This window comes from Leiobunum rupestre, chromosome 11 (genome assembly GCF_980474605.1).
Source record: "Leiobunum rupestre chromosome 11, qqLeiRupe1.1.hap1, whole genome shotgun sequence".
NCBI lineage: Eukaryota > Metazoa > Arthropoda > Arachnida > Opiliones > Sclerosomatidae > Leiobunum > Leiobunum rupestre.
In genome coordinates, this window is record NC_143394.1 from 37,751,864 (window position 1) to 37,779,326 (window position 27,463).

The following is a 27,463-nucleotide window of genomic DNA, read 5'->3' on the forward strand; positions in this document are numbered from 1 at the left end:
CCAATTTAAATTAAAATCTTTGGCGCCCTGGGACACTGCCCCGCTCGCCCTGCTCAAGGGACGGTTCTGAGCTACGGCCATCTTTAAGCGAGAGTTTTAAGAATAGCGAGAGCTCTACTAATGAATAATTCAGCCACGAATCAAGCTAGTCGCCATGACAGCGTGGGATCCGCTTATTGGAGCATCGCGAATATTTTTGTAAATTGGCCAAAGAAAATTTTTAAAACTATTTTTGTTTGCGCGGGATGTCCTCCTTTGATGTGGAGTTTGGAATGCTTGGCTTCCAGCTGTTGATCTTAGAAGTCCGCTCAATTGAAAATAATATTTCAAAGAAACTCATGTTTTATTCACAAAGATCTCCAGTCTAGCAAACCAAATTTCTCCACGGAATAAATAGTCTTTATAGTTCCGTATTTCGCTGTGTTTTTCCTTATTTGTATTTTCGCCGATGACAGCGTCACAATTCAATTTGAAAATTTCGAAACTTTTATCAGAATTATTTGCCTAACAACCTATTTAAATAAACCACCGTTGGACTGAACGATAAAGCGAAGTGGAAACTATCATTTGTTCATACAAGCTTAATGGTAGCGAAAAAACGTGTAAAAGTTTATTTAGGTGATCATTTGAACCCCTTAAAGGCTACGTGCCCGTAAGGTTTATTACCTTGAACAATATTAATATTTTTTCCCTTCACTTCCTCCATTCCCTTTTATAAATATATATAACGTTTCTCGGGTGAACGACTCGTTAACTAGATGGCGCTAGTGAGACGGTTTCTAACGATTGATGAGCGATGGCGTAGCGCTGTTTGCCAAGGGAAGCTAGCGTATCTAGGCGCTCGCTGCTGTCTCGCTTCTGTCGGCGAGAGTGTGTCGTTTGCTACCGCGAGTGTTTTTCGTCGAAATTTACTCCCCTTTCACCTCGTGTTATTCATGTTTATCAGCAAACTGTTAAAGGTACGTTTATTTTGATCGTTCCTTCGTTAACTTGGTTAACCTAAGAAAGGCGAAAATGACTCCAAAATCGTCGTTGTACGTTTAATGAAGCCGTACGTCAGTCGGTTAGTTTTAGGCTAAGCCTTAGCCACTTCGTAGCATTCGCGTTCGGGCTGGGAAAAGTCGGGATTTTGAGGATGCGGGTAGTGCGTTTGTCTACCCGCGGAAATTAGTAATGCTTCAAAAACACCGACCCTTGATTCGTCGAGAAGTGAGAAATATTAAGCCGTAGCTATTTCCCTTACGCTGCCGATCTGTACCGGCTTCCAAAAACCTTGATTATTGAAGATACGCGCTCGGCTGGCTACGTGTAAGCCTATATAAACATTTCTTGCCAGATTCAATGAGGAAGTGACGGTTCTTAGCAGCGCTTTTCTGTCGATAGTAATTATAAAAAATATCATTTTGTTTTACGGATTTCTGTCGCTCGATAAAAGTATAAAACGGGCATGTGTCACTTGACATCGGTTTAAATTTTCAATTAATTTACGCGTTTCGCGCTATGAAACTGTCATTTTGGTGTCGTAGTATTTTTTGTCAACCGCATTTGCGTATAGAACTCTTTGTTTTACTACGACAGTCTCTTAAATCAAGTTATTTAAGTTGAAATTTAAGACCCCTGGTAGAAGAACAATTGTTTTTTTTAGGTAGAGAAAATTATATCTTATTTCGTGTCAAGTAGGCTTTCACTGAATTTAATCTATCGTCCTTATCTCAACGTAGCTAGAACCTTTGTATTGTACTTAACCAAACGTAGGTTTTTAATATTTGTCAGGGAGATAAAAGCAATTAGCCACGCTCATACCACAATTAAAACCAACGAACTAACAAGATCAACACCGGTTAATTTTTGTAAAAAGCCGGTTTCAGTCGCGTTATTAGTTATGACACGAGCCACTAAACATAGCAACGGTTTTAAAATTCATTGGTTATGGATTACTTCTTTTGGGTTATTGCATCTTGTCAGGATAGGTCAGGTGTAATTAGGTTACTATATTAACACGAAGCCTATATAATTTGTATTCCGCTTTAAAAAATAACTATTGAATTAGGAATCGCAGCCTCGTGTAGTGGCGTGTTATAAGGCTAGCTTTTGAAGTGCATCAGGGTACGCGAAGAAGCAAAACTTGATTGGACGATACTACAGCGCTGGTAAAAAGCCCATATTACCATTAATTCGTCGTGTACGTCGTTGTAGCGAAAAATATTATCGCGCTCGTGTGAAGTAATTTAAATAAATTAACATCAAAGTCGTTTCTCAATAGCGATTTTAAACGCTGTATCTTAGAGTTTTAGGCGCTCGTTGGACCGTAACTATTGATTGTTTCCAAAAGACGCCACTTTGTATTTGATAGCAAGCTGCTCAGTTTTATTTGTGTTTTTGCAGATATGACTTGTCCAGTGGGGTGATGTTGCAATGCGTAAAAGGACCTTCGTCCTGATAATCATTTTAGCTTTCTTCTCTTGGGTAGCGTTCACCTACCATTTGTTCCTCCAGAGACCGCAAGGAAAGGTAAAAATACGCAACTTTTTTCATTTAAAATGTATATTTCTATGAAAACGATAAATTATTTCTTGTTTGGTAAAACCGTGTTATTCGACCCGTTTTATAAATGCCTTAAACTAGGCAATTATCACGCGTATCCGTCGTACGTGCCTTCCGATGAATTATTCTGAGGAAACGAAATTTTTCCTTACCCCCGAAATGAAACGTTGGGAAGAGGCGGCACTTTCGGCGTCAAAGGGTCTAATGATCCATTCATCCCGAGTCCCGTCCTCCGTCTCTCTCATTCTGGGAGCGCCAAGACATTGTACCTGCGTAATGGATATAGATAACAGTTTTGTCTAGGGTTACCCATAAATTCCCATCTTTGACTCGACGCGGTTACGCGACAAAGACGAGCTGACTTTACCCCCGTTCCCGCCCTCGATTTCGCTGTTTAGTTACGACTGGTAACCCAAATTTCCTTCGCCTGGCCAATTGGACTGAGAAATGGAGACGAAAGGACGTAGAACTGTTGCCTGAACGCGTACTACGCATAGGGGTTGTACGCGGGCCCGACGAGAGAAGGGGGAGGCCGATACAAATTATCGGGGCCCGTCTAACGTGTAGAATTATGGTTTATCGGGGCCCGTACTAACGTGTAGAATTATGGTTTATCGGGGCCCGTACTAACGTGTAGAATTATGGTTTATCGGGGCCCGTACTAACGTGTAGAATTATGGTTTATCGGGGCCCGTACTAACGTGTAGAATTATGGTTTACCGGGGCCCGTACTAACGTGTAGAATTATGGTTTATCGGGGCCCGTACTAACGTTTACAATTATGGTTTACCGGGGCCCGTACTAACGTTTACAATTATGATTTACCTGGGCCCGTACTAACGTTTACAATTATTGTTTACCGGGGCCCGTACTAACGTTTACAATTATTGTTTACCGGGGCCCGTACTAACGTTTACAATTATTGTTTACCGGGGCCCGTACTAACGTTTACAATTATTGTTTACCGTGGCACGTACTAACGTTTAGAATTATGGTTTACCGTGGCCCGTACTAACGTGTAGAATTATGGTTAACCGGGGCCCGTACTAACGTTTAGAATTATGGTTAACCGAGGCCCGTGCTAACGTTTAGAATTATTGTTTACCGGGGTCCGGGCCCCTCAGAGGTCCTAAATTTATCAAATCCTAGTATCTAACCACCAGTACACGTTCTTCTGTAAGCGATCAATCTCTAGTAATAATTAATTAATTAATAATAATACATTATTATGTAATTAACCATTATTACAATTAACTACATGTATGTTCCAAAGAGGGACCATTGGCCAGAAATTCGCAACTGTAGACCGGTTTCGCCTTTGCATTGGACAGCTTACATAGGACAATATTAATCATTTAGTATATAGGTTTATGTAATAGGAGTTTAAGCAAAGAGCTCTGCAATTGGAACGACTACGTCGACAGTCACGATGTAGTTTCGCATTTTTAATTTGCAGTCGAATATTTATGAAGATATATTTTGTAAATTTATAACCGTACTGTTTAAATAGCTAAATGCTGTAATTTCCTCGCTGAAAAAATCTATAGTCATTAGTTTTCTAGCGTCATGCATGTTAAAAAGGTAGTAGTAGTTTAAACTTAAAAATGCTATTATGCCTTGAATAATTTAGTCGAAATCGATACCAGGAGATAAACAAGGTAAAACAACAGTTCTGAGAATGCTTGCATTTATAGAAAATGGGAATTTAAATATTGTTCAAACACGATTTTTCGTCGTGTACCCGGGTGTATTCTAAAATATGTTAAAAGTACTCGTTTTCGTTATCCTTCGAACTGGGAGTATTTTTAATACGTGTTTTTGACACTAGGATCGCTGTTGATGAACATTAAGGGTGAAAAGTCTGTAGGGGCCCCTATTCCTACCGCCTTACGCGTAATTCGGTCACGTGCGCCTTTAGTAGAAGGTGATTCGTTCAAAGAATATTCTGATAAACAACTCATTGCGTAAACTTGGGGGAATACACCTAACATAGTATGTAGGAGTGCTTAAGATTTGGCTGAGGATGAAACGGGATTTTGAAATTAATTTACTGTACCCCAACAATACTACGACCAATTTACAAAACTTATATCAGGGTTGGCCAAAAACCGGCTTTTTAAAAAACTTAAAAATCCAGTATGGCTAAAACCGGATGTAAACGTTGGCTTAAAACCAGCTTAAACCAGGGCTGGATCTTGCCAACCCTGCATTTTATACACGTTTGAACAGATTTTAATTTTTTTTCTCGACCCTAGAGGGGTTCTCACTAAGAATAAAAATAGATTTCCCATAATTATACCGATTACAGTGATTACCATTATTAAGTTATTTTTCGAATACCGATGATTACCTTTGAATTCTTCTGATTACTATTGTATAGGGACTTGGCAGCATGACGTCACGTCGTACCTTTGGTTTCTGTCCGCCATGCTGGTATTCTTTCTTTTTCAATTGGAAAAAGCATGGGTGACGTATTATATACGTCATGCTGCCAAGTCCCTATTCCGTTGAATAGCCTTGATTTTAGACTGTTATTGGAACAATTGAATACTATTTATTATTTTTTAATAAGTTTGAAAATCAAATGATGATTACCGATTACTGGTGAATATTTTTCTTTGATTTCACTAAAAATAAAGGAAAATTATTACCAATTATAGAATTGAAATAATCGCAGAGTGACCACATTTCCAAGTTTGCCTATTTTTTCCATTAATTTAACATCCTCCTTTTTTTCTATAATTTCATTAAATTTCCTATAACATCCTATATTTTAACTCAAAAGTCTGAAGAAATTACAATAGTTGATATTTTACCCTTTGATATTTAATTTTTTTTCGATAAAGTTATATTTTTAATCAATAATAAAGATGGTATTTTAATTTTTAATTTATGGTACTTACGTTTTATGAATTTTATTTTTTCGCTTATCAACTTTATTTTGAAGGTTATACACTCTTCAAACAATTTTGGCAACGGTTTTCTCTTTTTGTATAATTAATTTTCTCCTATTTTCTCCTTTTTTTATCCCAATTTTTTTTCTATATTTCCTTCTCTCCCCCCCCCCTAATTTCCTTCCTATATTTTACTGATCAATTTCCTATAATTTCTTTAGAAGATTTTCAAACATTATGTGGTCACCCTGTAATCGATTCCCAATTTTAAAAAGTGAATACCATTGATTATAATTTTATTACGTTTGAAAGCCACAAAATTATTACCGATTTCCATGGAAAAAAGCCAATTGAAGTAATCGATTACTCGGATGTTTGTACACCTGATCACTTAAGCGAGTAATTACTAATTCCCCGGTTAAGTTACCAAAACTTGCAGAACGCTTGGATACTTTTTTTTAATCCAGTTCATCCGGGATCATATGACAAATATTTGTCATCAGATATTTTTTTCCCCAAATCAATATTTACCCAGATTTATTTACATTAAACGGGGTCATGTTCGTACGTACACTCGTAAGATGTCGGTGAAAGTTGTATCACCGGTAACGAACTCGTGTTTTCCCCCGATAATTCAATACCTTTTTCAACCTTGAGGGAACCAGTTTAAATCTCCAGAGTATTGCTAAGAGAGGACCCCCCTTCGTTCCTTTCGCCCCCCCCCGACACAAATTTCCCTTAATTCCGATTTTGATGCCCCCTCCCCACTGGTCTTTTTTCCCATCCGAGGATAAGCGATTTAAGTGACTTCGAAAGTATTAAAGCCGGGGGGGGGGGGGGGAATCGATCGAGCGCCTCTCATTTTCCGCCTCCCCTTTTCCAACACACGCTCCAACTTTTGTTTTTCTCGGACTGCTAGTGGATGCTTCGTAAGCGTGCTTGGTTGGCTCGCTAAATTGCTCGAGGGAAAGAGTGTTTCGCGGGGGCAAATCTTTTTATTTAATGCGCGCCCATTTCGAAGAATTCTGATCTGATGTTGGACCGTATTGAACTTGGTCCGTTGTATTTTTCCCATCGATAAATTAAAAAACGATCATTACGTAGATAGATTAAAAGACTGCTTTTACGTGCTTTTGTGGCTGTTTTTTAATGTTACTTTTTACACGATAAATTTATTATTTTATTTGTTCTTACTTATTGAGAAGATACACGACCAGGGCCGTAGCCACGGGGAGGGGGGGGGGCACAAAAAGAAATGTTGCCCCCTCAAATGAAAATTTTATTTGCCCCCACCTGCCCCCTCAATTTAATCCATTCCCCCTCAAAGAATATTCTCTTCCCCTTCATCTTTCTTAGTTTTTTAAACTTCTATTCGTTGAAATTTTCCTTTTGGACCACTTTTCTTTGTCTAAGGTTTAGGTCTTTATTTATGGCAGGGTTCGTACACGACCTGGGAAACCTTGAAAAGTCAAGGAAATTGAAAATGATTCCAAATGGTTAGGGAATAGTCAGGGAATTTAAATATAGTCCAAAAAACTCGGGCAAATAAATTTTTTAAAGATTTATTAAAAATACATAATTATTATTTTTCAAGATCTTTACTTCAAACCATTCATTTATTCTACAAAAATGGTCAGGGAAAATTTGGCAATTTGGTCAGGGAAAACCTGGAAATGTCAGGGAATTTAATTCCGGAAATTTTTGCACGAACCCTGTATAGGTAACTATTTCTTAATAAAATAAAAGTTGTAGAATGGCCTGCTTCAGAAAGCAATTATTTTTTGTTGAAAACCAAAAACTTTCGAAATTAGGTAACGAAAAAAATGTTAAACACTCTAACGCAGTGTTGTGTACAAATTTCATTGGACGAACCTTTACCATGGCAACCAAAAATGTTTTTCCCAAAATCAAGTTTAAACTTTCTCTACGTAAAATAGAATGTTTTGGCAAAAGAATAGGGTAAAATTATAAAAATGGGTAAAATTAATAAAATTTCCGGTTTACAATCCGTGATTTTGCCATGCTAAAAAACCATAGTAATTCTCCTTTCATTGGACGAACCTTTACGCTGAACGTTTTACAATTTCCGAACTTTCCCCTTCTGACGGCAGCAGGCGCTAAAGCGTCTAACCAATGAAAATTGTACGCAAGAAAATGCACGACTTTCGACGGGTTGCGTTCTCCTTGTGTGGGCAGTGCTGTGTTTGTTGCTCCTAGATAGCGCGTTAAAAATCATTCCTAAGTGTAAATACATTATCGCTGCTGTTAACAAATAAATAAACAGGTGAGAAGACTGCTTGACGTTCGCCCCACGCGTTTTCTAGGGCAGGCTTAACCTCTCTGATATCCTGGGGATTTTATTGCGGAAGTAATTTTGTAAACGCAATACCCTTTACTAATTTAAGAGCGACATTGTTAATTCCCTCTTGTTAGGTCATGCATTATTGAAAACCATGAATATTCAATTGTATCATTGCTCTTGGACCCTCATCCCTCTTAAAAGGTGGAGCCATATTTTGATTTAAGTGTTTCTAAAACAAATGAGAGCTAATTCGGAAATTACATTTATACCGGCTAATTTTTTGAAAAAATCATTGATTTAAATCATACAATATCATAAGTTAATTAATTACTAGTAATTAATTAACTTATGACAATATTTAAGGAATAAATAATTGCAAAAATAGGTTCTTAAAAAATTAAAATACATGGAAAATCTGAGCAAACTAAAATATTTAATATTAATCAAATTCAATTAAGATTTCATTTAAATCAAGATTATCTAACTCATAAAAGTAAAGTAAGAAAAGAGATATTAATTGTAAAAAATCTAATTAAATAAAACAAAACCGACGGTATACAGGAAAGCTAGCAATGCCAGATTTAAGTACTGTCTCGATTGAAACGATCGTATACCTCCTTTAGGGGCTGTTCACAAATTACGTAACGCAGAAAAACCACTTTTTGGACTCCCCCCTCCCCCTCGTAACAAAGAGTAACAAATGGAAAGACCCCTCTTCTTAAATTACGTAACAAATATCGAACCCCCCCCCCTTAAATTATTATAGTACGTAACAACTAATATGCTGGTAATAAAGTACTATAAGATCAGGTACTAAATTTTGTTGTTTGTAATTTACATTTGAAATTACAACTGTATTTTTATGTAAACCAATGAAAATGCTTATGTTTTTAATAATTACGACTGTTTCTGAAAGTGATGAAAATTTTATTCTACGATATTAAAAATAAGATGTGTTACGTAACATTTTAGTGAACCCTCCCTCCCCCCCCCACGTAACAATTCGTAACGCTTGCCCAAACCCCCCCTCCCCCCTCTACCACGTTACGTAATTTGTGAACAGCCCCTAGGCAAGCTAAAAACTTGAATTAGGCAATTTTAAGTTGTCCAACAACTTCAGACAAAGCGTACACAGTTTTAAATAGGCGAAACTATAAAGTAAATTTGGTCTTAACCAACTTGTTAAAACGGGAAAACAAAATCACGTGACTACCATTTCACAGCCAACTTCGATTTGGTAACTCATGTTCATAGTTGGCCGTGCGACGACAAAGAAAAAAATTTCCAGATACTGCAGACAGCTAATTAACTTCCACTTTTCTATTACAAAATGTTCTAAATAATAATAATAATAATTATCTATTACAAAATGTTCTAAATAATAATAATAATAATCTATTACAAAATGTTCTAAATAATAATAATAATAATTTGATAATTTCGATGAATTGATCAAAATTTAAACTGCCATTAGCAAAATAAAATGAGTAATAGTTCGTATTTCTTAAGATAGATGGCGCTGCAGTTCTCCACAAAATCACGTGACTACCATATTTTCAGCCCACCTGGACTTTATAGTTTCGCCTATTGTCCAGTAATTTCCGGCAAAATTTGCGTCCACATATTTAAATTGTTCGACAATTTCGGTCAAAATACGTGAATTAGTACGCTAACTAAATAAGTGAAATAATGCTTAACTACACCAATTTAAATAGAGATTATTCGTCGAACTAGTATTATTCATTTTCTAAAACGCGTGAATTAATTATATAATAATATTTTTAAAGCAAGGTTACCTACGCAAAATCACTTATGTTTACGATATTCTTCCTTTTTTATTCGTTCCAAAACGTTTCCTAAAATCTAATATTATCTTGTTCAGACAGGCACACCTAAATGATAAACGACCCAAAATGTTGAGACAATTTTAGCGTTGCTAATAAAAAATAAAACTTAGTCTTCTGCCGCGAGTGAAGCCCGCGAGTGTGTCGGTTTTCCTTCCCCCCTCGTGTCGTGCCGTGGGGGGACTAGACCATAATGCTCGAAGTCACTGTTACCGTCGAACACTACCAAAGGAAGGGAATTTTCGGCGTCCGCCGGAAATATAGTCCGCTAAATAAAGTGTGCTATGTTAAATATTATTAGATAAGAGTTAGGCTAAATTTATTGGCTGTCACTAGTCGAAAACTATTCGCTAGTTTTGGAGTAATTTCAGGGCCCCCAGAGGTCCTATAATTTCTATAAAATCCTATATTTTCAAAAATGTCCTATAACATCCTATATTTTTAGAAAAATCCCCCAAAAGTCCTATAAAATCCTATAATTTTGATATTTTGCCCATTTCAAATCCAGCCACTCGGTTAAATTTCTAGATTTAGCTAAAGGATAAATTCTTATACCAAGTCAATCTAGTCTATACTTTTGTTATTGTTAACATGGTTAGCTAATAGTATATTTTTGTGATAAAATGGTTAAATAGTTTAGTTAAGTGAAAATCAAAGATTTATTTCTCTAAATATAGTTTGTTTTTAAATGCATAAAGTTAGTAAATTAAATAGCATATATAGTCCTATAAAATCCTATAATTTTGGAAAATTATCCTATTTTTCCTATAAAACAATTGAAGATTTTAGTGGGCGCTCTGTATTTTTTAGGAAATAGCGAACAACTTCAAAATACAGTTTGGCTGTTTATTGTATGGAAGAAGTTGGCAGTTTGGGGTAAAACGTGTACTCTTTTCGTTTAGTTTTGGCCTATTAATATGAAGTAAGAAATTGAAAAGACTTGTAAAAAATTAGTATTTTCATAAAAATATTTTCCCACTTCAAAATTGGATTTAAAGTAACACCGTGACCTCAACCACGGTCATTCGTAAAAACATCCGCTTCTTCATTAAAAGATTATGGAAACCCTATTGTTAAAGATTTTACAACGAACTATTGGACCGAAAACGTACAATTTGTAAATTAGCACGAAGATTTTTCTGCGCGAGTTTGAGTGCAAAGTCCGTAAGTTGTAAGATAATATTTGATCCGTGGGATTTAAAAATTGCGCCTTTAAAAAGTGGAAGACGTTTAAGATAGGGTTCGTACGAAACCTGGATATCCTAGATAACCTGTCAGTGATTTAAATAATATCGTAAAAAGTCGGGGCTTTCAATAATATCGTAAAAAGTCAGAGATAAGTCGGGGCTTTCAATAATATCGTAAAAAGTCAGGGATAAGTCGGGGCTTTCAATAATATCGTAAAAAGTCAGGGATAAGTCGGGGCTTTCAATAATATCGTAAAAAGTCAGGGATAAGTCGGGGCTTTCAATAATATCGTAAAAAGTCAGGGATAAGTCGGGACTTTCAATAATATCGTAAAAAGTCAGGGATAAGTTGGGACTTTCAATAATATCGTAAAAAGTCAGGGATAAGTCGGGACTTTCAATAATATCGTAAAAAGTCAGGGATAAGTTGGGACTTTCAATAATATCGTAAAAAGTCAGGGATAAGTCAGTTAGTGATTTAAAAAAAAATAGTTTATTTTTGTACTTTTACCTATGAAAACATGAAATGATTAAAATTAGCAGAAATATTACCAAAAGGTTTACCCCCATTTCGCCCAAAATAGTTCTCCCAATTCCCATTTCTCCCAATTCCCATTTCTCCCAATTCCCATTTCTCCCAATTCCCATTTCTCCCAATTCCCATTTCTCCCAATTCCCATTTCTCCCAATTCCCATTTCTCCCAATTCCCATTTCTCCCAATTCCCATTTCTCCCAATTCCCATTTCTCCCAATTCCCATTTCTCCCAATTCCCATTTCTCCCAATTCCCATTTCTCCCAATTCCCATTTCTCCCAATTCCCATTTCTCCCAATTCCCATTTCTCCCAATTCCCATTTCTCCCAATTCCCATTTCTCCCAATTCCCATTTCTCCCAATTCCCATTTCTCCCAATTCCCATTTCTCCCAATTCCCATTTCTCCCAATTCCCATTTCTCCCAATTCCCATTTCTCCCAATTCCCATTTCTCCCAATTCCCATTTCTCCCAATTCCCATTTCTCCCAATTCCCATTTCTCCCAATTCCCATTTCTCCCAATTCCCATTTCTCCCAATTCCCATTTCTCCCAATTCCCATTTCTCCCAATTCCCATTTCTCCCAATTCCCATTTCTCCCAATTCCCATTTCTCCCAATTCCCATTTCTCCCAATTCCCATTTCTCCCAATTCCCATTTCTCCCAATTCCCATTTCTCCCAATTCCCATTTCTCCCAATTCCCATTTCTCCCAATTCCCATTTCTCCCAATTCCCATTTCTCCCAATTCCCATTTCTCCCAATTCCCATTTCTCCCAATTCCCATTTCTCCCAATTCCCATTTCTCCCAATTCCCATTTCTCCCAATTCCCATTTCTCCCAATTCCCATTTCTCCCAATTCCCATTTCTCCCAATTCCCATTTCTCCCAATTCCCATTTCTCCCAATTCCCATTTCTCCCAATTCCCATTTCTCCCAATTCCCATTTCTCCCAATTCCCATTTCTCCCAATTCCCATTTCTCCCAATTCCCATTTCTCCCAATTCCCATTTCTCCCAATTCCCATTTCTCCCAATTCCCATTTCTCCCAATTCCCATTTCTCCCAATTCCCATTTCTCCCAATTCCCATTTCTCCCAATTCCCATTTCTCCCAATTCCCATTTCTCCCAATTCCCATTTCTCCCAATTCCCATTTCTCCCAATTCCCATTTCTCCCAATTCCCATTTCTCCCAATTCCCATTTCTCCCAATTCCCATTTCTCCCAATTCCCATTTCTCCCAATTCCCATTTCTCCCAATTCCCATTTCTCCCAATTCCCATTTCTCCCAATTCCCATTTCTCCCAATTCCCATTTGTCCCAATTCCCATTTGTCCCAATTCCCATTTGTCCCAATTCCCATTTGTCCCAATTCCCATTTGTCCCAATTCCCATTTGTCCCAATTCCCATTTGTCCCAATTCCCATTTGTCCGAAAATAGTTATCCCAAATCCCATTTGTCCCAAAATTACACTTGGTATAAACATGAATCTAAGTTTTATTTTAATATGCAAGTACATAAAATTTTGCCCATTTCATTTTACATCGAATCCCCATTTTATCGCTTCGAGGAATTCTTCTGGGGTTTTGGATCCTAACCTAATCTAATCTAACCTAACCTAACGCCAAGTCAATTCACATATTCACAAAACGGTAAACTTACTTTGTTTACCGATTCCAAATAATGATTGGGAGAAAGGGGAATCCATATTTTTGGGAATATTGATCGTTGGGAGAATGGGAATCAATTTTTTTGGGAAACTTGATCGTTGGGAAAAATGGGAATACATATTTTTGGGTTAAATGAGCTCCGGTTCGGAGAAATGGAATTGGGACAAATGGGACACCATGTTTTTGGGAGAACTGATAACTTTGGGAGAAGGTAAAATTGGGTTAAGTGGGAACGTACCTTACCAAAAAGGTCAAGGATATTGCTAGAAATTAATCGGGGATAACCTAGATAAGTCAGGGATTTGAAATCCAAAAATTTTGTACGAACCTTGTAAGGCCATCTATTAATCAGATAATGAAGCTATTCTGATATTTATTTATGTTAAATCTCGGCTAAAATTGATTTCGAGTAAAGTTAAAAATAAAATTTTCCAGGGTTGGCATAGAACCAGCCATACCGGTTATAGCCACCTGGTTAAATCCGGATATAGCCACTTGAAAAAAATCCAGATTTTTGTGGCTTTTTTAAAAAAAATTACAATATGAATATTTTAGTAAATTAATAGTTTTTATTTAGAAATTTAGTTTATTTTTTGTTTCATATTTAGAAACCGGTTTACTTTTACCAGTTTTTCGGTAGGTTTAAAGTTCCAAAATCCGCTGCCTCGCTTCTGTCATAAACAAAAACTAGGGGGAATTTCCCGAGGAAATCAAAAGAATTCAGTTATTTTATATAGTTATTTCGCTTTATTTGTTTAGTTTCTCATTTACGACAATAACTGCAGACAATTTCTACTTATATAAGTAAAAGGTACTGTTAATATTTTAGCCGGTTATAACAAAAAAAAACGCGTATAGCCAATTAAAACCACTGGTCTGGATTTTTTTTTAAAAAAGCCGGCTTTTTTCCAACCCTGAATTTTTCACGTTGCTGGTTCCCGATAAAAACTAGACGATACAGAGATATGTAACCTTCATACGACGGCACCTGTCAGGCTGACAGTGATTGTTCAGAAGGGATTTTCAAGGTCGGAGTAATGAAGTTTCAATGCAGGGCAGTATCTCATGGCCGCCCCGAAATCTGTAAAAGCGGATTTAATTTAAAATTTTGGTCTCACAAAAAAGGTCCCCCTATTTGGTTGCCCCCCCTGGGACCTCACTGATTTTAAATTTGTAGATATGAGAACAAAACCTCATGCTGACTCATTTATCAGTTACATTTTTAAACAAACCATTGTATGTAGTGAATTAAAATTTATATTTATAATATTACTATATTTAGAAATATACGCTCTTCACTTAGACTGCGTTGTATAAAAACAATGCACTATTAGGAAATACTAAACCAAAAAAATGTTTTGCTGAAGTTTTCAAAACAATGAAATTATTATTAATTTATTCCTTCAGCGGTTCTTTTTTAAATTTGATGTAATTTTGTCGCAATTTTTTTTTATAAATGGGTTTTTGATTCTAGCGTTTGGGATTCTATATTTTGTTGCCACAAGTCAGGGAAATCAGGGGAAAGTTAGGGTATTTACAAATGGGCCTAAAAATCCAGATGAAAGGTCAGGGAATTTTAAAAGACATCTAAAAAGTCCTTGTAAAAGTCAGGGAATTCAGTTTTATCTTGACCCTTTTTGAAGGTAATTTTACTCTAACTATGACCAATTATCTGATTATTATTTAGTTCCTTAAAGTTTTGCTAATGTGTTTAACATCGCAATAACTTTTATACAAGTTTATTGAAATTTATTAATTTCCTATAAATTGAAAAATAAAGTAAAAAATTGTCTTATTTGAAAAATTCCTGTTGGGGCCTAGGTCATTATTTTTAATTCAAATACTAATATGCAAGAAAATGTTCAGCTCTAAATATTTAATACTATATTTCTTTAAAAAAAAGTGTTATTTCTAATACCTCACCCGTCAATGAATTCATAGATAACAAAATTTGAGAAAAATATCTGTGTGCATGGATCAAGGCTAGATTATTAATCCTTTCTTGGCCACATGCATTACGAAGGTGATTTAGACTATCTAGATAATTGGGTGAAACAGGGTACACGACGAGGAGATTTTCTGTTTGGACGAATTTTAAGTTTCAACCGAAAAACATGGAGATTCAAAAGACAGTCTGCTATTTCTTCACATATTTAGTTCACGAATATTAAGGCAGATGGCGCTATATTTCCTAAGCTCGATGCGTATACTTTTTTACACTGCTGGGAATATCAAACTCAATTTGTGTCGTTACTAGTTCTTTATCCGCCCTGGAATTCCCAGATTCGACATTTATTCGCGCCCGTAGCTGTGGTAACTTTTCTACTATTGACAGTTTTCCCTCCTAAGCTATCAACTCGTATGTTTTCAGCAGCATAAATATGTTCTTGAGAAGACCTTTCCCTTTTTATGTGGCTGCTAAATTGAATATGAGAACTGAATAATTTAACATTTTAATATATAAGTCTAAAAGGCAAAAACATTTTCGGGTTAACGAAACCTGGTTGCAAAGTACGGTCTGTTTGCGGCCAAAAGGGAAGCCCATATTTCTTCGATCGCCCTTAATGGCTTCTGTTCAGGGCTCCCAGCCAGTGGTGGGCATTTTTGAAAATTTTGTGATAACTCTCACTCCACCTCATTCCCGTTTCTAAAATTTTTAACTCAAACTCATCTCCTCTAACCACCGTAAACTAACTTTTTATCTCATCTCCTCTCATCGAATTTCGCTAATTAATCTAACCTCGCGCACACTCCCGCTAGTTTTGTTGAAAAATCTGATCTCATCTCACGCTCTTTTCCGAGGGGTCGGACATTTACCAAAATCCCGTACACTTTGTTAAAATCGCCAAATCTTTTAACTCTCTCTATGGTAAATTAACATCGAAATCCCAAAATCACTTCAAAAAGTAAGGATAAAATCGCCAAAATCTCTACGAAATCCCGAAATCCCGTACAAAATAATGGCAAGTGTCCGACCCCTCGCTCTTTTCCGTTTATGGAAGTCATAAAATATCTCCTTTCAATCTCCTCTCTCTGAAATGCGTACTTTGTGAAACTCCTCTCACACTCCTCTCCTTTTCAATTTTTGCGCATCTCACCTCCTCTCAGATTCTCTCACTGTCTCACAGGGGAAGAACAACGACCATCACTGGCCGGTGGCCAAATTAGATTTACTTTTAACTTCTTTATAGCCTACTAACGTCAGCATATTATGTTATTGTACGTTTGGGCTTTGTTATTGACCAAAGTAACATAATTATTTCCAAGAAGGTCATGTTTTTATATTTCATTTGTTATGGTTTTCTTACATCTAAACTCACCCCCTCTCACCCCCGCAAACTAACTTTTTAGCTGATCTGCTCTCATCGCATTTCACTAAATTAACCTCGCTCACACTACAAATACATTCTTTGAAAAATCTTATTTCCACTCACTCTCCTCACTTCAATTCATAGCTTGGAAACTCATCTCACGCTCCTCTCCATTAGAAGCTTAGATCATCTCACCTCTCAATTGCTCTCGCTGATCTCACGGTGAGAGGAGAGTGCCCATCACTGCTCCCAGCAAGCCTACATTTCCTATAATCCCAAAATATGCCTGTAAAATAATCCTATTTTTATTAGCATATTGGTTACGATCCAACTGAGAAAGTTCTAAAGAGATTACCCACCAACAGTACGGTATTTTTCTCGAAGGCATGTTTGCCCTCTCGAGAATTGAGACCATGGCGGAACAGATTATTTTCGCTAGAGTAAATAAGGTTTTAAAGTTTCCTCTCTGACCGATCTTAAGACACGGTCACACCAAACCTTATAAGTTGCTATCTTGATTGTCAGTTTTGGTCAATGCAATTTAGAGGAACTTTCCTGACCCGCTTTCAAAAGATAAAGTGTGACAGTGAATTTAGTGAATTATGACTCTTTTGAAATATGTCGTCTAAAACTGTTCCATTCTATTTTAACCATATAAAACTCTAAATCGATAATTTTAGTAAATCAAATTTCGTCTAAATCTTTAATTTTAGTAAATCTAAATTCGTCTAAATCGTTAATTTTAGTAAATCTAAATCGGTAATTTTAGTAAATCTAAATTCGTCTAAATCGTTAATTTTAGTAAATCTAAATTCGTCTAAATCGATAATTTTAGTAAATCTAAATTCTTCTAAATCGTTAATTTTAGTAAATCTATATTTTTCTAAATCGTTAATTTTAGTAAATCTAAATTCGTCTAAATCGTAAATTGTTATCTAAATTCGTCTAAATAGTTAATTGTTATCTAAATTCGTCTAAATAGTTAATTGTTATCTAAATTCGTCTAAATAGTTAATTGTTAACAAAATTCGTCTTAATAGTAAACTGTTAACAAAATTCGTCTAAATAGTAAATTTTTATCTAAATTCGTCTAAATAGTAAATTTTTATCTAAATTCGTCTAAATAGTAAATTTTGTTCCTGGTGTAATAATTTATATGATTGTATCCTCTAATTGCTATTGTTGGAGAGTGTTAGCATCTGCTTTGTTGTTAGTCGCTCTCTTTCAGAGGCGTGCGCTTCCGTGGCCACCTGTATCCGTATTAGCCGTTTGGCCACCTTGCACCTAACGCTATCTGGAGAAACTATTTTCTATATTTAATTAGCGACTTCTCTGTCGTCGTTTATGGTTGTATTGACGGGGAAAAATCCACACGCGAAGAAATAACGATACACGTGTCACTATTCTTTGTGTATTGTCGCCAACGTTTGCCGATGAATTGTTGAGAAACACGTCGCCGAGTTCGGGGACCTTTTGTGTCTTTCAATAAGTGTTCTTTCCCAATTGAAGCCACGCTTTTTTCCCCGAAGACAGGTGGGAGGGGGGATTAACTTTTTTCGGGTGGGGGTCGAGATGGGGGTTCAAAGTGGGTAAATGGAACGTCCGTTTTCACTCGTCCCTCTTTCTAATCTTATTGCCGCAAAGTTTATACCGTTTTTGCACACAATCACTGGCGGATTTGTGTGTATTAGTTTCACTATAAGCCTATCATAAGGTCCCCATAAGTAAAGGTCTACATGGTAACGGCGTTGTCCCGGAGAGAAGAAAATTAACGTACGACGATAGGGCAGTAGCGATATCTTGTTTTCAAATTTCTACGTCTAAAATATTCTCTTACTTAATTTTATGACTTTAATATTTCAGTTTGAACAAATTTTATATGTATTTTTAATGAACCTATTTTTACCATTTTATATTCCTCCATTGAAATACATTGTGTGGTTTAAAACTAGTGTTGCTAATTTTCCGCAAAAATAAAATAAGGAAATTTTCCGCAAATCGTAAAAATGAAAAATTGAAACATAAATTACTTTGAAGGGTTTTTAATGTTTTTAATTTTTTATCGATATAAAATGTTTAATATCAGTCAACATACTACAAAACATGAATAGTGTTACACTGTTAATCAGTTTAAACTTGTCTAGATGTTTAGTTTTATTTTCAGATTAGAAAAAATGAGGCGAAAATGCCGCTTTATTTAAATTTGCAAACAATATTAGACTAATCATGGAATGAAAACTTTTTTTTAATTTTTTTTCGGAAAAATACGGAACATTTCCCGGAAAAAGGCCTCTGTCATTTTCCGGAAAATTTTTAAATAAAAAATAATTTAAAAAATAGTGCGAGATGAAATGCACGATATATTTATTTACTAAAACTTGCAGATATATAAATAATTAAATATCCCTTCTGTTTGTAATTATTACATTTTACTTTCTCGAGTGGAGTAAGTTTTCATCCGCGGCTTAGTTGGGAAAATAGCTCAAATTGAGAGGTCTCTGGAGCCTGCTTAGCCAGTGTTTCTTTTCCTACATTAATACTTATCTCGTAAAAGACATATGCGAGTAGTGGTTTTAGGCAATCGAGTCGGTTATCGAGTATCAAATTTTTTTCATCGACTATAAAAAAAATTTTCATCGACTATAAAAAAAATTTTCATCGACTATAAAAAATTTTTTCATCGACTATAAATTTTTTTTTCATCGACTATAAATTTTTTTTCATCGAGTAATCGAGTACTTGATTAAGGGGAAACTTTCTCTTATTAGAGTCGAGTAATTAAAAAAAAACCTCGAGTAATATTTTAACGAGTCGGGTTATTGATTAAGAGCTGGTTTTATCCAAGCAATTATGAAATTAAATGTAAAAGGAGTATAAAGTAACTTTCAATGCTAAAAAATATTCCTTTAATTTAAATGAACCACAGTTTCCACAACTTTGTAGGTTCCGTTTATTGCCCCCCAAAATGTTGTAAAAACCCCTCTTTGAACTTTGAAGCAGCGAGGATAGAAAAAACAAATACTCTACGAGTATTCTCCAATTACCTATTCGAGGTCGAGTTCGAGTACTCGACCTCAAAAAAGGCGATGTTAGAGTACTTGCGCAGCCCTACATCGCGTACTTCTGTTTTAATATACTTATAATTAGCGTCGAGATTCCTAGGAAAAGGGTTAGACCCCTGGTTTATAAAGCCCACAACGAAAGCGGGCAAATCACGTTGAAACTCATTATTCAGTAGGTGAAAGAGCCCGCTTGTTTGATCATTTTTTCTTCTATTATTACTCGCCGGGGAGGGGGGCCTTTCGCCACGCTCCCACGCCTTTCTTCGCCTACCTTTTAATGGCTTTAATATGAGTGAAAAGTAGGCTTGGCTGGCGCTCTTAACGCGGCGCGTGGCGCTCCACACCGCCCTCCACGCCGCCCGTCGCCCATTTCCAGCCCCTCCCCCCGTTTTAACGATCGGGGACCCCAAAATGCTAAATGACTGTTTCCGCCTTCAGCACCAACCACCAAAGAGAAGAGATAACCGAATTGAATGGCCGGTACCGGTAGAATCCTTCCTCTCGACCGACAGAGCCGCCAGTTTTGTAAACTCCCTGCTTTATCTAACGATAAATTAACGTAAATTAGTTTTATTATCATAAACTGTTCGAGAGCTATATATATTTATATAAATAACTCGCTGAAAATGTGTACACCAGATTACCAAAAATTACGCGTAATCACTTAAAAAATTACAGATTACCAAAAATTACGCGTAATCACTTAAAAAATTACAGATTACCAAAAATTACGCGGGGTTACTTATTTCGAGTAATCAAAATAATATTACTAGAGGTAATGAGATTACTGAAGGTTGCTAGAGATTATTATGAGATTACTGAAGGTTGCTAGAGATTATTATGAGATTACTGAAGATTGCTAGAGATTATTATGAGATTACTGAAGATTGCTAGAGATTATTATGAGATTACTGAAGATTGCTAGAGATTATTGAGATTACTGAAGATTGCTAGAGATTATTGAGATTACTGAAGATTGCTAGAGATTATTATGAAATTACTGAAGATTATTATGAGATTACTGAAGATTGCTAGAGAATATTATGAGATTACTGAAGATTGCTAGAGATTATTATGAGATTACTGAAGATTGCTAGAGATTATTATGAGATTACTGAAGATTGCTAGAGATTATTGAGATTACTGAAGATTGCTAGAGATTATTGAGATTACTGAAGATTGCTAGAGATTATTATGAAATTACTGAAGATTATTATGAGATTACTGAAGATTGCTAGAGAATATTATGAGATTACTGAAGATTGCTAGAGATTATTATGAGATTACTGAAGATTGCTAGAGATTATTATGAGATTACTGAAGATTGCTAGAGATTATTATGAGATTACTGAAGATTGCTAGAGATTATTATGAGATTACTGAAGATTGCTAGAGATTATTATGAGATTACTGAAGATTGCTAGAGATTATTATGAGATTACTGAAGATTGCTAGAGATTATTATGAGATTACTGAAGATTGCTAGAGATTATTATGAGATTACTGAAGATTGCTAGAGATTATTATGAGATTACTGAAGATTGCTAGAGATTATTATGAGATTACTGAAGATTGCTAGAGATTATTATGAGATTACTGAAGATTGCTAGAGATTATTATGAGATTACTGAAGATTGCTAGAGATTATTATGAGATTACTGAAGATTGCTAGAGATTATTATGAGATTACTGAAGATTGCTAGAGATTATTATGAGATTACTGAAGATTGCTAGAGATTATTATGAGATTACTGAAGATTGCTAGAGATTATTATGAGATTACTGAAGATTGCTAGAGATTATTATGAGATTACTGAAGATTGCTAGAGATTATTATGAGATTACTGAAGATTGCTAGAGATTATTATGAGATTACTGAAGATTGCTAGAGATTATTATGAGATTACTGAAGATTGCGAGAGATTATTATGAGATTACTGAAGATTGCGAGAGATTATTATGAGATTACTGAAGATTGCGAGAGATTATTATGAGATTACTGAAGATTGCGAGAGATTATTATGAGATTACTGAAGATTGCGAGAGATTATTATGAGATTACTGAAGATTGCTAGATATTATTATGAGATTACTGAAGATTGCTAGAGATTTGATGAGATTACTGAAGATTGCTAGAGATTATTATGAGATTACTGAAGATTGCTAGAGATTATTATGAGATTACTGAAGATTGCTAGAGATTATTATGAGATTACTGAAGATTGCTAGAGATTATTATGAGATTACTGAAGATTGCTAGAGATTATTATGAGATTACTGAAGATTGCTAGAGATTATTATGAGATTGCTGAAGATTGCTAGAGATTATTATGAGATTGCTGAAGATTAATTAATATCTAATTAATATCTGTAATTCCAAAATAATTTCAATTAATATTATTATTTGAAATTATTTTGGAATTTCGGATATTACTTGAGATTGCGCAAATTACCTGGGTTTACCCGAGGGATCCTAACGAATGGTACACCAGAATACTCAAGTTATTTCCCCCTCTTATAGATCTACTTTTCAAGATATTGAAATCCCGCATCCACGCTATATTATGACGGAGCGGAGAGCACCTTTATCTCTCTCTTCGTGACCCTTTTGAGTTTTGCATTAGCCTCCCCAAACTCTCATTTGAAAATTGATGTTACCAAAACCACTTTCCCCATCTTTTATTCTTCTTTAAAGAATGGGTCGGGGTTGAAAGGAGTCCCCGTTTCTATCTGATCAAGAACGCATTTAGGTTCTCTAAGAACGTACCTACCTAATCTACGTTCGATGGCATGCTCTTTCATAATGAGGTATGTCTAAAGGGAGAAGCTACCTGAAATTCAGCCCGTATTTTACAAACTCTTCTACGAACCTTTAAAGGGAATATAACCTGCAAAGCAATCTTTATTTAAGACCCCTTCCATTTTTCAAATTTCCCTGTACAGTGGCGCCAAGTATTTCTAAAGCCAAAGGCAAGAGCGGCCAGAGCTGCAAGCGTTGGTGTTCCACACCAAATACCTGAGGTTATATTCCCTTTAAAGTCCCCCTCAATCAATTGGAATTTTGGAAAATTCTACATATACACAATTCTATAGCGCCATCTAGTATTGATCATAAGTACGCTTTCTTTTATCTTTCAAGCTGCGTAATTACGGAAAAGTTAATATTTCATTGTTAATTTAGTTGCAACTTTAAAAGAATTTCACGATTTCATTAATTGAAGTAAACATAGCAAAATAGTAGATTATCAATTTTATTATTATTAAAACAGTTTAAAGAGGAATTGTCACCAAAACCAAAATTTACGAGGTTTTTTTTACAGAAAAATAGAAAATATATTAATAATTATGTCCCTGAAATTTTATAGTTTTTGGAAAAGTATTTAAAAAGTGACGCTACTTTTCCCGCAAACCTAGATCAAACGGCTTCAAAAATTTCAGAAATCGCGGTTGAACCTACGTGCAGCGCCAAAGGAATGAAGCGGCAAAAATTTGAGAAAGTGCGGCGTGTAAGGCATTTTAAAAACACGATAAACTACAATCTACGAGTATAACTCGGTGGAAAAGCCAAGGAGAATGTCGTAGCAGACGACATTTCCGACCGAAAAACGATAAAACCGGGGAAAAAATATTTCGTTCACGAGATGGCGCTGCAGGTAGGTTCAACCAAACGGTTCTGAGATTCTCGGGTCGGGGGGGATAAAACACGAAATTTGGTTGCTTATAATAAATCAAATACTGGAAATATTAACATTAAATTCTTTGTATAACCATTTTCGGACGTCCTCTATCCATTTAAATGGTTTTTAACCAATTTAGGTTAGTGACAATTCCCCTTTAAAACAAGTCCTCGACAAATGGTGTTTTCTGTTTAAATTTGAATTAGGATTTTCAATCCGATCTTTTAGTTCCAGAGATCTAAATATTTTAAAACGATTCCACAATATGTTACTTTGATATTGTTTCAATAAGCTTTCCTATAAAGTCATTACGCTTGTCGAACTTGTTTTAATGTATCGCTTTCGTCGCGAGACACGTAGGAGTTCATTTCAATTTCGAAGTTTAGATCTTTATAAAAAGGGTGACTCGTCTAATTTTAATTCGTATCTTGTTCAACTTGCTAAAATTTTCCACGCGCTCTTTAATACTTGAGCGTCAAAGGCTTGCGCATTTTTTTTATTTATTGGAGCACGCGCGAAATCGCTCGAGCCCGTTTACGCTAAAATATCAAGACGCGCGTGGACCTTTTTAACAAGTTGAATAAGACATAAATAGAGTTTATGCTAGCGTCTATTGGCTGCTATAGCGAAACGTCACTTCTACGTCACGAGTGACGCGCCCGATACATCTAAACAATAAGACCAAAGTTATTTTATAGAAAGGCCAATTTCAATCGAACCAAACGTCAACTCTTACGTTCTCATTAAACCTAAATAGTTTCCTGATCAAACTATAATGGCTTTCCTTTCCATTATTTCGGAACCGTCGAGGGTAATCGGGAATTCCACTAAATCAAAAAAAGCTTTCCCATCCTAGTCGCTCCGAATTTGGGGGAGTATTTCTCAAAAACCTGTTGGCGGTATTTTTAATTTCCATCGAATTCTTCTTAGCGACTTTTATAGCGTAAATTGTATAAAGACAAAAATTTAACCTCGGTAGCCCGTCGTTCTACTTTTAGTGATATAACTGGTTTACTTTTCAAAACTGAGGAGGTTTAAATCGTGCTATATAATTCCGTTGTTTTTTTTTTTTTGCAAAATTCGCGGTAGTGGATCTTTAAGACGAACGGGGGTGTATTTTACGCGATTGTCCGGTTTTGTAAAAAGTAACAGGAACTGCGTGTTCGTTTTCTCTCAAAAAGAAACAATTATGACGATTGTTGGCTGCCCCAAAAACCGTTCATCGTGAAAATATTTTCGCTAACGTCGAAGTGTTTTTCTCTCTTTTCCGAAGTCACGTTATGATATTTACCGTTTTCTCCAAAGTACGGAAAAGGGGAGATTCGCTGTTTACGGTTTATCCTCTTCGCGGGAGGGAGGGGACGCTGGTCACGGGTAACGAGAAATCGGAAGCCTACTTTCTTCGCTCGAACGGATATATGGCCCTCTGGCTGCGTTTCCTTTAAGCGAATGTGTTCACCGACGGTATTGCCACCCTCGCCTTTTATTCAATTTATGACGCTTTCGCCTTAGATTCGCCCAACGGTTTAGACACTCGCCGATAGTCGCGCGTACGGTCACTTTCACTTTATACCGGATTGTAAGCTACGCTACGAGATGTGTTTCGCGTTTCTCTCCTTTAAGATTTCGTTAAAAGTTCTTGCGTCTCGCAACGGACGTGTTTGTGTCTCCGGAGGCCACGATTTGATTTGAGGAATTTCCCTAAATTTTCTTTACAAAAGAAAATGCGTGAAATGATCACGGATTAACTCGGGAAAGAGGTCTTTAGGGAAAATATGGAAACAATGGTATCCTGACGCTGGTTTTCCTTTCGTCAGTGTGGCTAAAATTTAAAGGATTTCGAGGTCAATATGTCCAAAAATATTGTCCTAACGGTCGTGTAGTGTCGATCGCTCGCTCAGTATCTTATTCTCTTACGATGGATTCTAAATATCGCGAACATGGGTGGCACAAGTCGCGCGTGATCGGCAGGAAATTGCAGTCGAACGTTTACCTAATTTGGTTGGTGACTCTGCTAAGTTTGACTTTGGGAATCGGCGTCCTGGTTCGCAACGGCACCGTCCCGATCGAGCGGGCTCGACTGGTGTCCGGTACTGGCAGGGTCTTAAGCGTTATTGATGTCTTCTCTAGCGCCGATACAGCCACTGAGAAATTTATGGATGGATCTGCCGGTGTACGTAACGTTAGAACTCTTATTTCTGTCAACCCGTCTGCCCCGGCCGTAAAATACGTTTTACGGCACCCGACATTTTTTCCCTCCTTCAGACTTTTTCTACTATTATTATTGCTGTATGGGTCTGTCATAGGGCTTTCAGGAAATACGATACTAAAATATATAATTTACCGATGGAGCATCGATAAATGTACGGAGAATTCCCAAACCCTAACTCGTATAAAGTTAGTTGGTTTTTGTTCCGAGGAGAAATTGTTTAATTTTTAACTCGCGGTTTCTTTTGGGTTACCTTAGGGTCTATTTGCGGGAAACAACGTTGTTGCACCTAGGAACAACGAACACAAGGAGAACGCAGCTAGCCTTTAAACACGCTAACGCAGTATTGTGTACAAATTTCATTGGATGAACCTTTACGCTGAACGTTTTATGGGGGGGGGGGGGGCAATTTCCGAATTTTCCCCTTCCGACAACAATGAAAAATGTACGCAAGAAAATGCACGACTTTTGACGGGTGCGTACTCCTTGTGTGGGGTGCTGTGTTTGTTGCTCCTAGGTTGCATAAACATGGCCGAGCCACTCGGTTCGCTAGCCGAGTTACATCGTGCGAATGGAGAAAATATTTATCCAACTTGTTTGACATATAAACGCTTTTTTTGATCAAACTGTAATACGCGGACGTATTTTATTACCAAGGCTTAGCACTAATATTTAAATTGATTCATTATCATTAATGGGATAAATTATAATATTAAACTAGCCCAAATATATTAATGTTAATTAATACATTTCAAAATTAGCGGATTTAAAGGGAATATAACCTGTAATCTTTATGGAAGACCCCTTCAATTTTTAAAATTTCCCTGTAAAGTATGGCGCCAAACATTTTAAAAGCCAAGGCAAGAGCGGCTAGAGCTGCTACCGTTGGTGTTCCACACTAAAATACAGGTTATAGTCCCTTTAAATCGAAAACCATGCGAAGTACCTACATACTTATTTGACTAGGGAGAAGGTTCTTTCATAGGAGTAACGCCATTAGAGTTAGGTCTTTAAATATCAAAAATCCAACCAGATGGCGGCAACAGTCTGAAAGGTAGAAATTTTACATTATTTAAAAACCGCGCTGAACTTATGTTTATATTTTCTACATAAAATATTGCTTAATATAAGTTTTTTTATATATTCCCGTCAATGTTCAAATTGGCGCCATCTAGTTTAAATAAAGCATTAAAATCTAACCTCTAATGGCTTCGCTCTAAGTGTTTCGTTCCTGGTAAGCAATTTGTGAAAATACTTTGCTTCCTTATTTGCTTTAAATTATAAAAATCAAATGGTAAGAAATCTTCCGAGAAGCATTCCGCAAACCATAAATGCCCATAGACCAGTTAGAAAATTGTTTACAGTGAAATGTTTTTATTTATTCTAGTTTAGAAGGAATTACATACTTAGATTTATTTCTAAGTTCTAACACTATATTAGTTGATTTTATGTATAAACTATCTTTCCGAGTTAAAGTCAAATTCGAAAATAAAAGGAAATTTAAATAAAAATAATCTCCCTCTAATTGCGTTACTTCCGTGGAAGGATTGCCACGCGTAATCAAAGCAATTTCCGAATTTCTCGACTGTGACATCGCGAAACAGCCAATGTTATTAAATTAGTGATTCTGAAATATAATTGTTGGATCTTAAAATTCATTTTGCGCGTGAAAATACGCCACCATGTTAGGGTATAAAAGCAGGTAAATAAGCCTGCTATACCTCATAATGTAAAGGTACTGTTACGCGCTAAAACGTAATTTTGATATCGGGCAATATCGACAAAAAATACGTATAAAAGAGTTATTTATTTTGGAGCGTACTCTTGATATATTAGTAGATTGTGGCTCGTGCAATTTCGCGCGTGCTTTGAAAATGAAAAAAAAAAGCTTACGACAGAAAGTAACCAAATCACGTGACTACAAATCATTTTCGGAATCACCTATTCAATTTTCTGTAAATATATTTTCATTTGTAGGAAATTATACATTTATACACTTGGAATGTATTCGATCGAATATTTGGCACGCCTCTAGATATCTCATTGATGGGTTATTGATATTAGCATAAGTGGATAATAATAATAAGTGGGACAGCGTATAAGTATAATATAACATACCCATAGAAAATGCTCAATGAATGCTCGTTTCAACGATACCGACCACACAGATGGTCCCGAATTGTATTCTTAGTTGATAGTTGCTATTAATACTTGGAATTTAGATGCTCT

The 27,463-nt window shown here is 36.1% G+C and overlaps 1 protein-coding gene across 3 annotated transcripts in view; it reads left to right on the forward strand.

Annotated features, from left to right (window-relative positions):
* Positions 1-803: 803 nt before the first annotated feature.
* The window catches only part of LOC149922513 (alpha-1,3-mannosyl-glycoprotein 2-beta-N-acetylglucosaminyltransferase-like), a 52,241-nt gene continuing 25,581 nt past the window's right edge, over positions 804-27,463 (forward strand). For 2 of the 3 annotated variants that reach the window (XM_090162571.1, XM_090162569.1), the window contains exons 1-2: positions 804-959; positions 2,386-2,511. In XM_090162571.1, the coding sequence (XP_090018697.1) occupies positions 2,416-2,511 (96 nt within the window). In that variant the 5' untranslated portion in view covers positions 804-959; positions 2,386-2,415. Of the gene's footprint in view, positions 960-1,932; positions 2,151-2,385; positions 2,512-27,463 lie in introns of those variants that run through there. The other variant, XM_090162570.1, reaches the window with a different exon arrangement.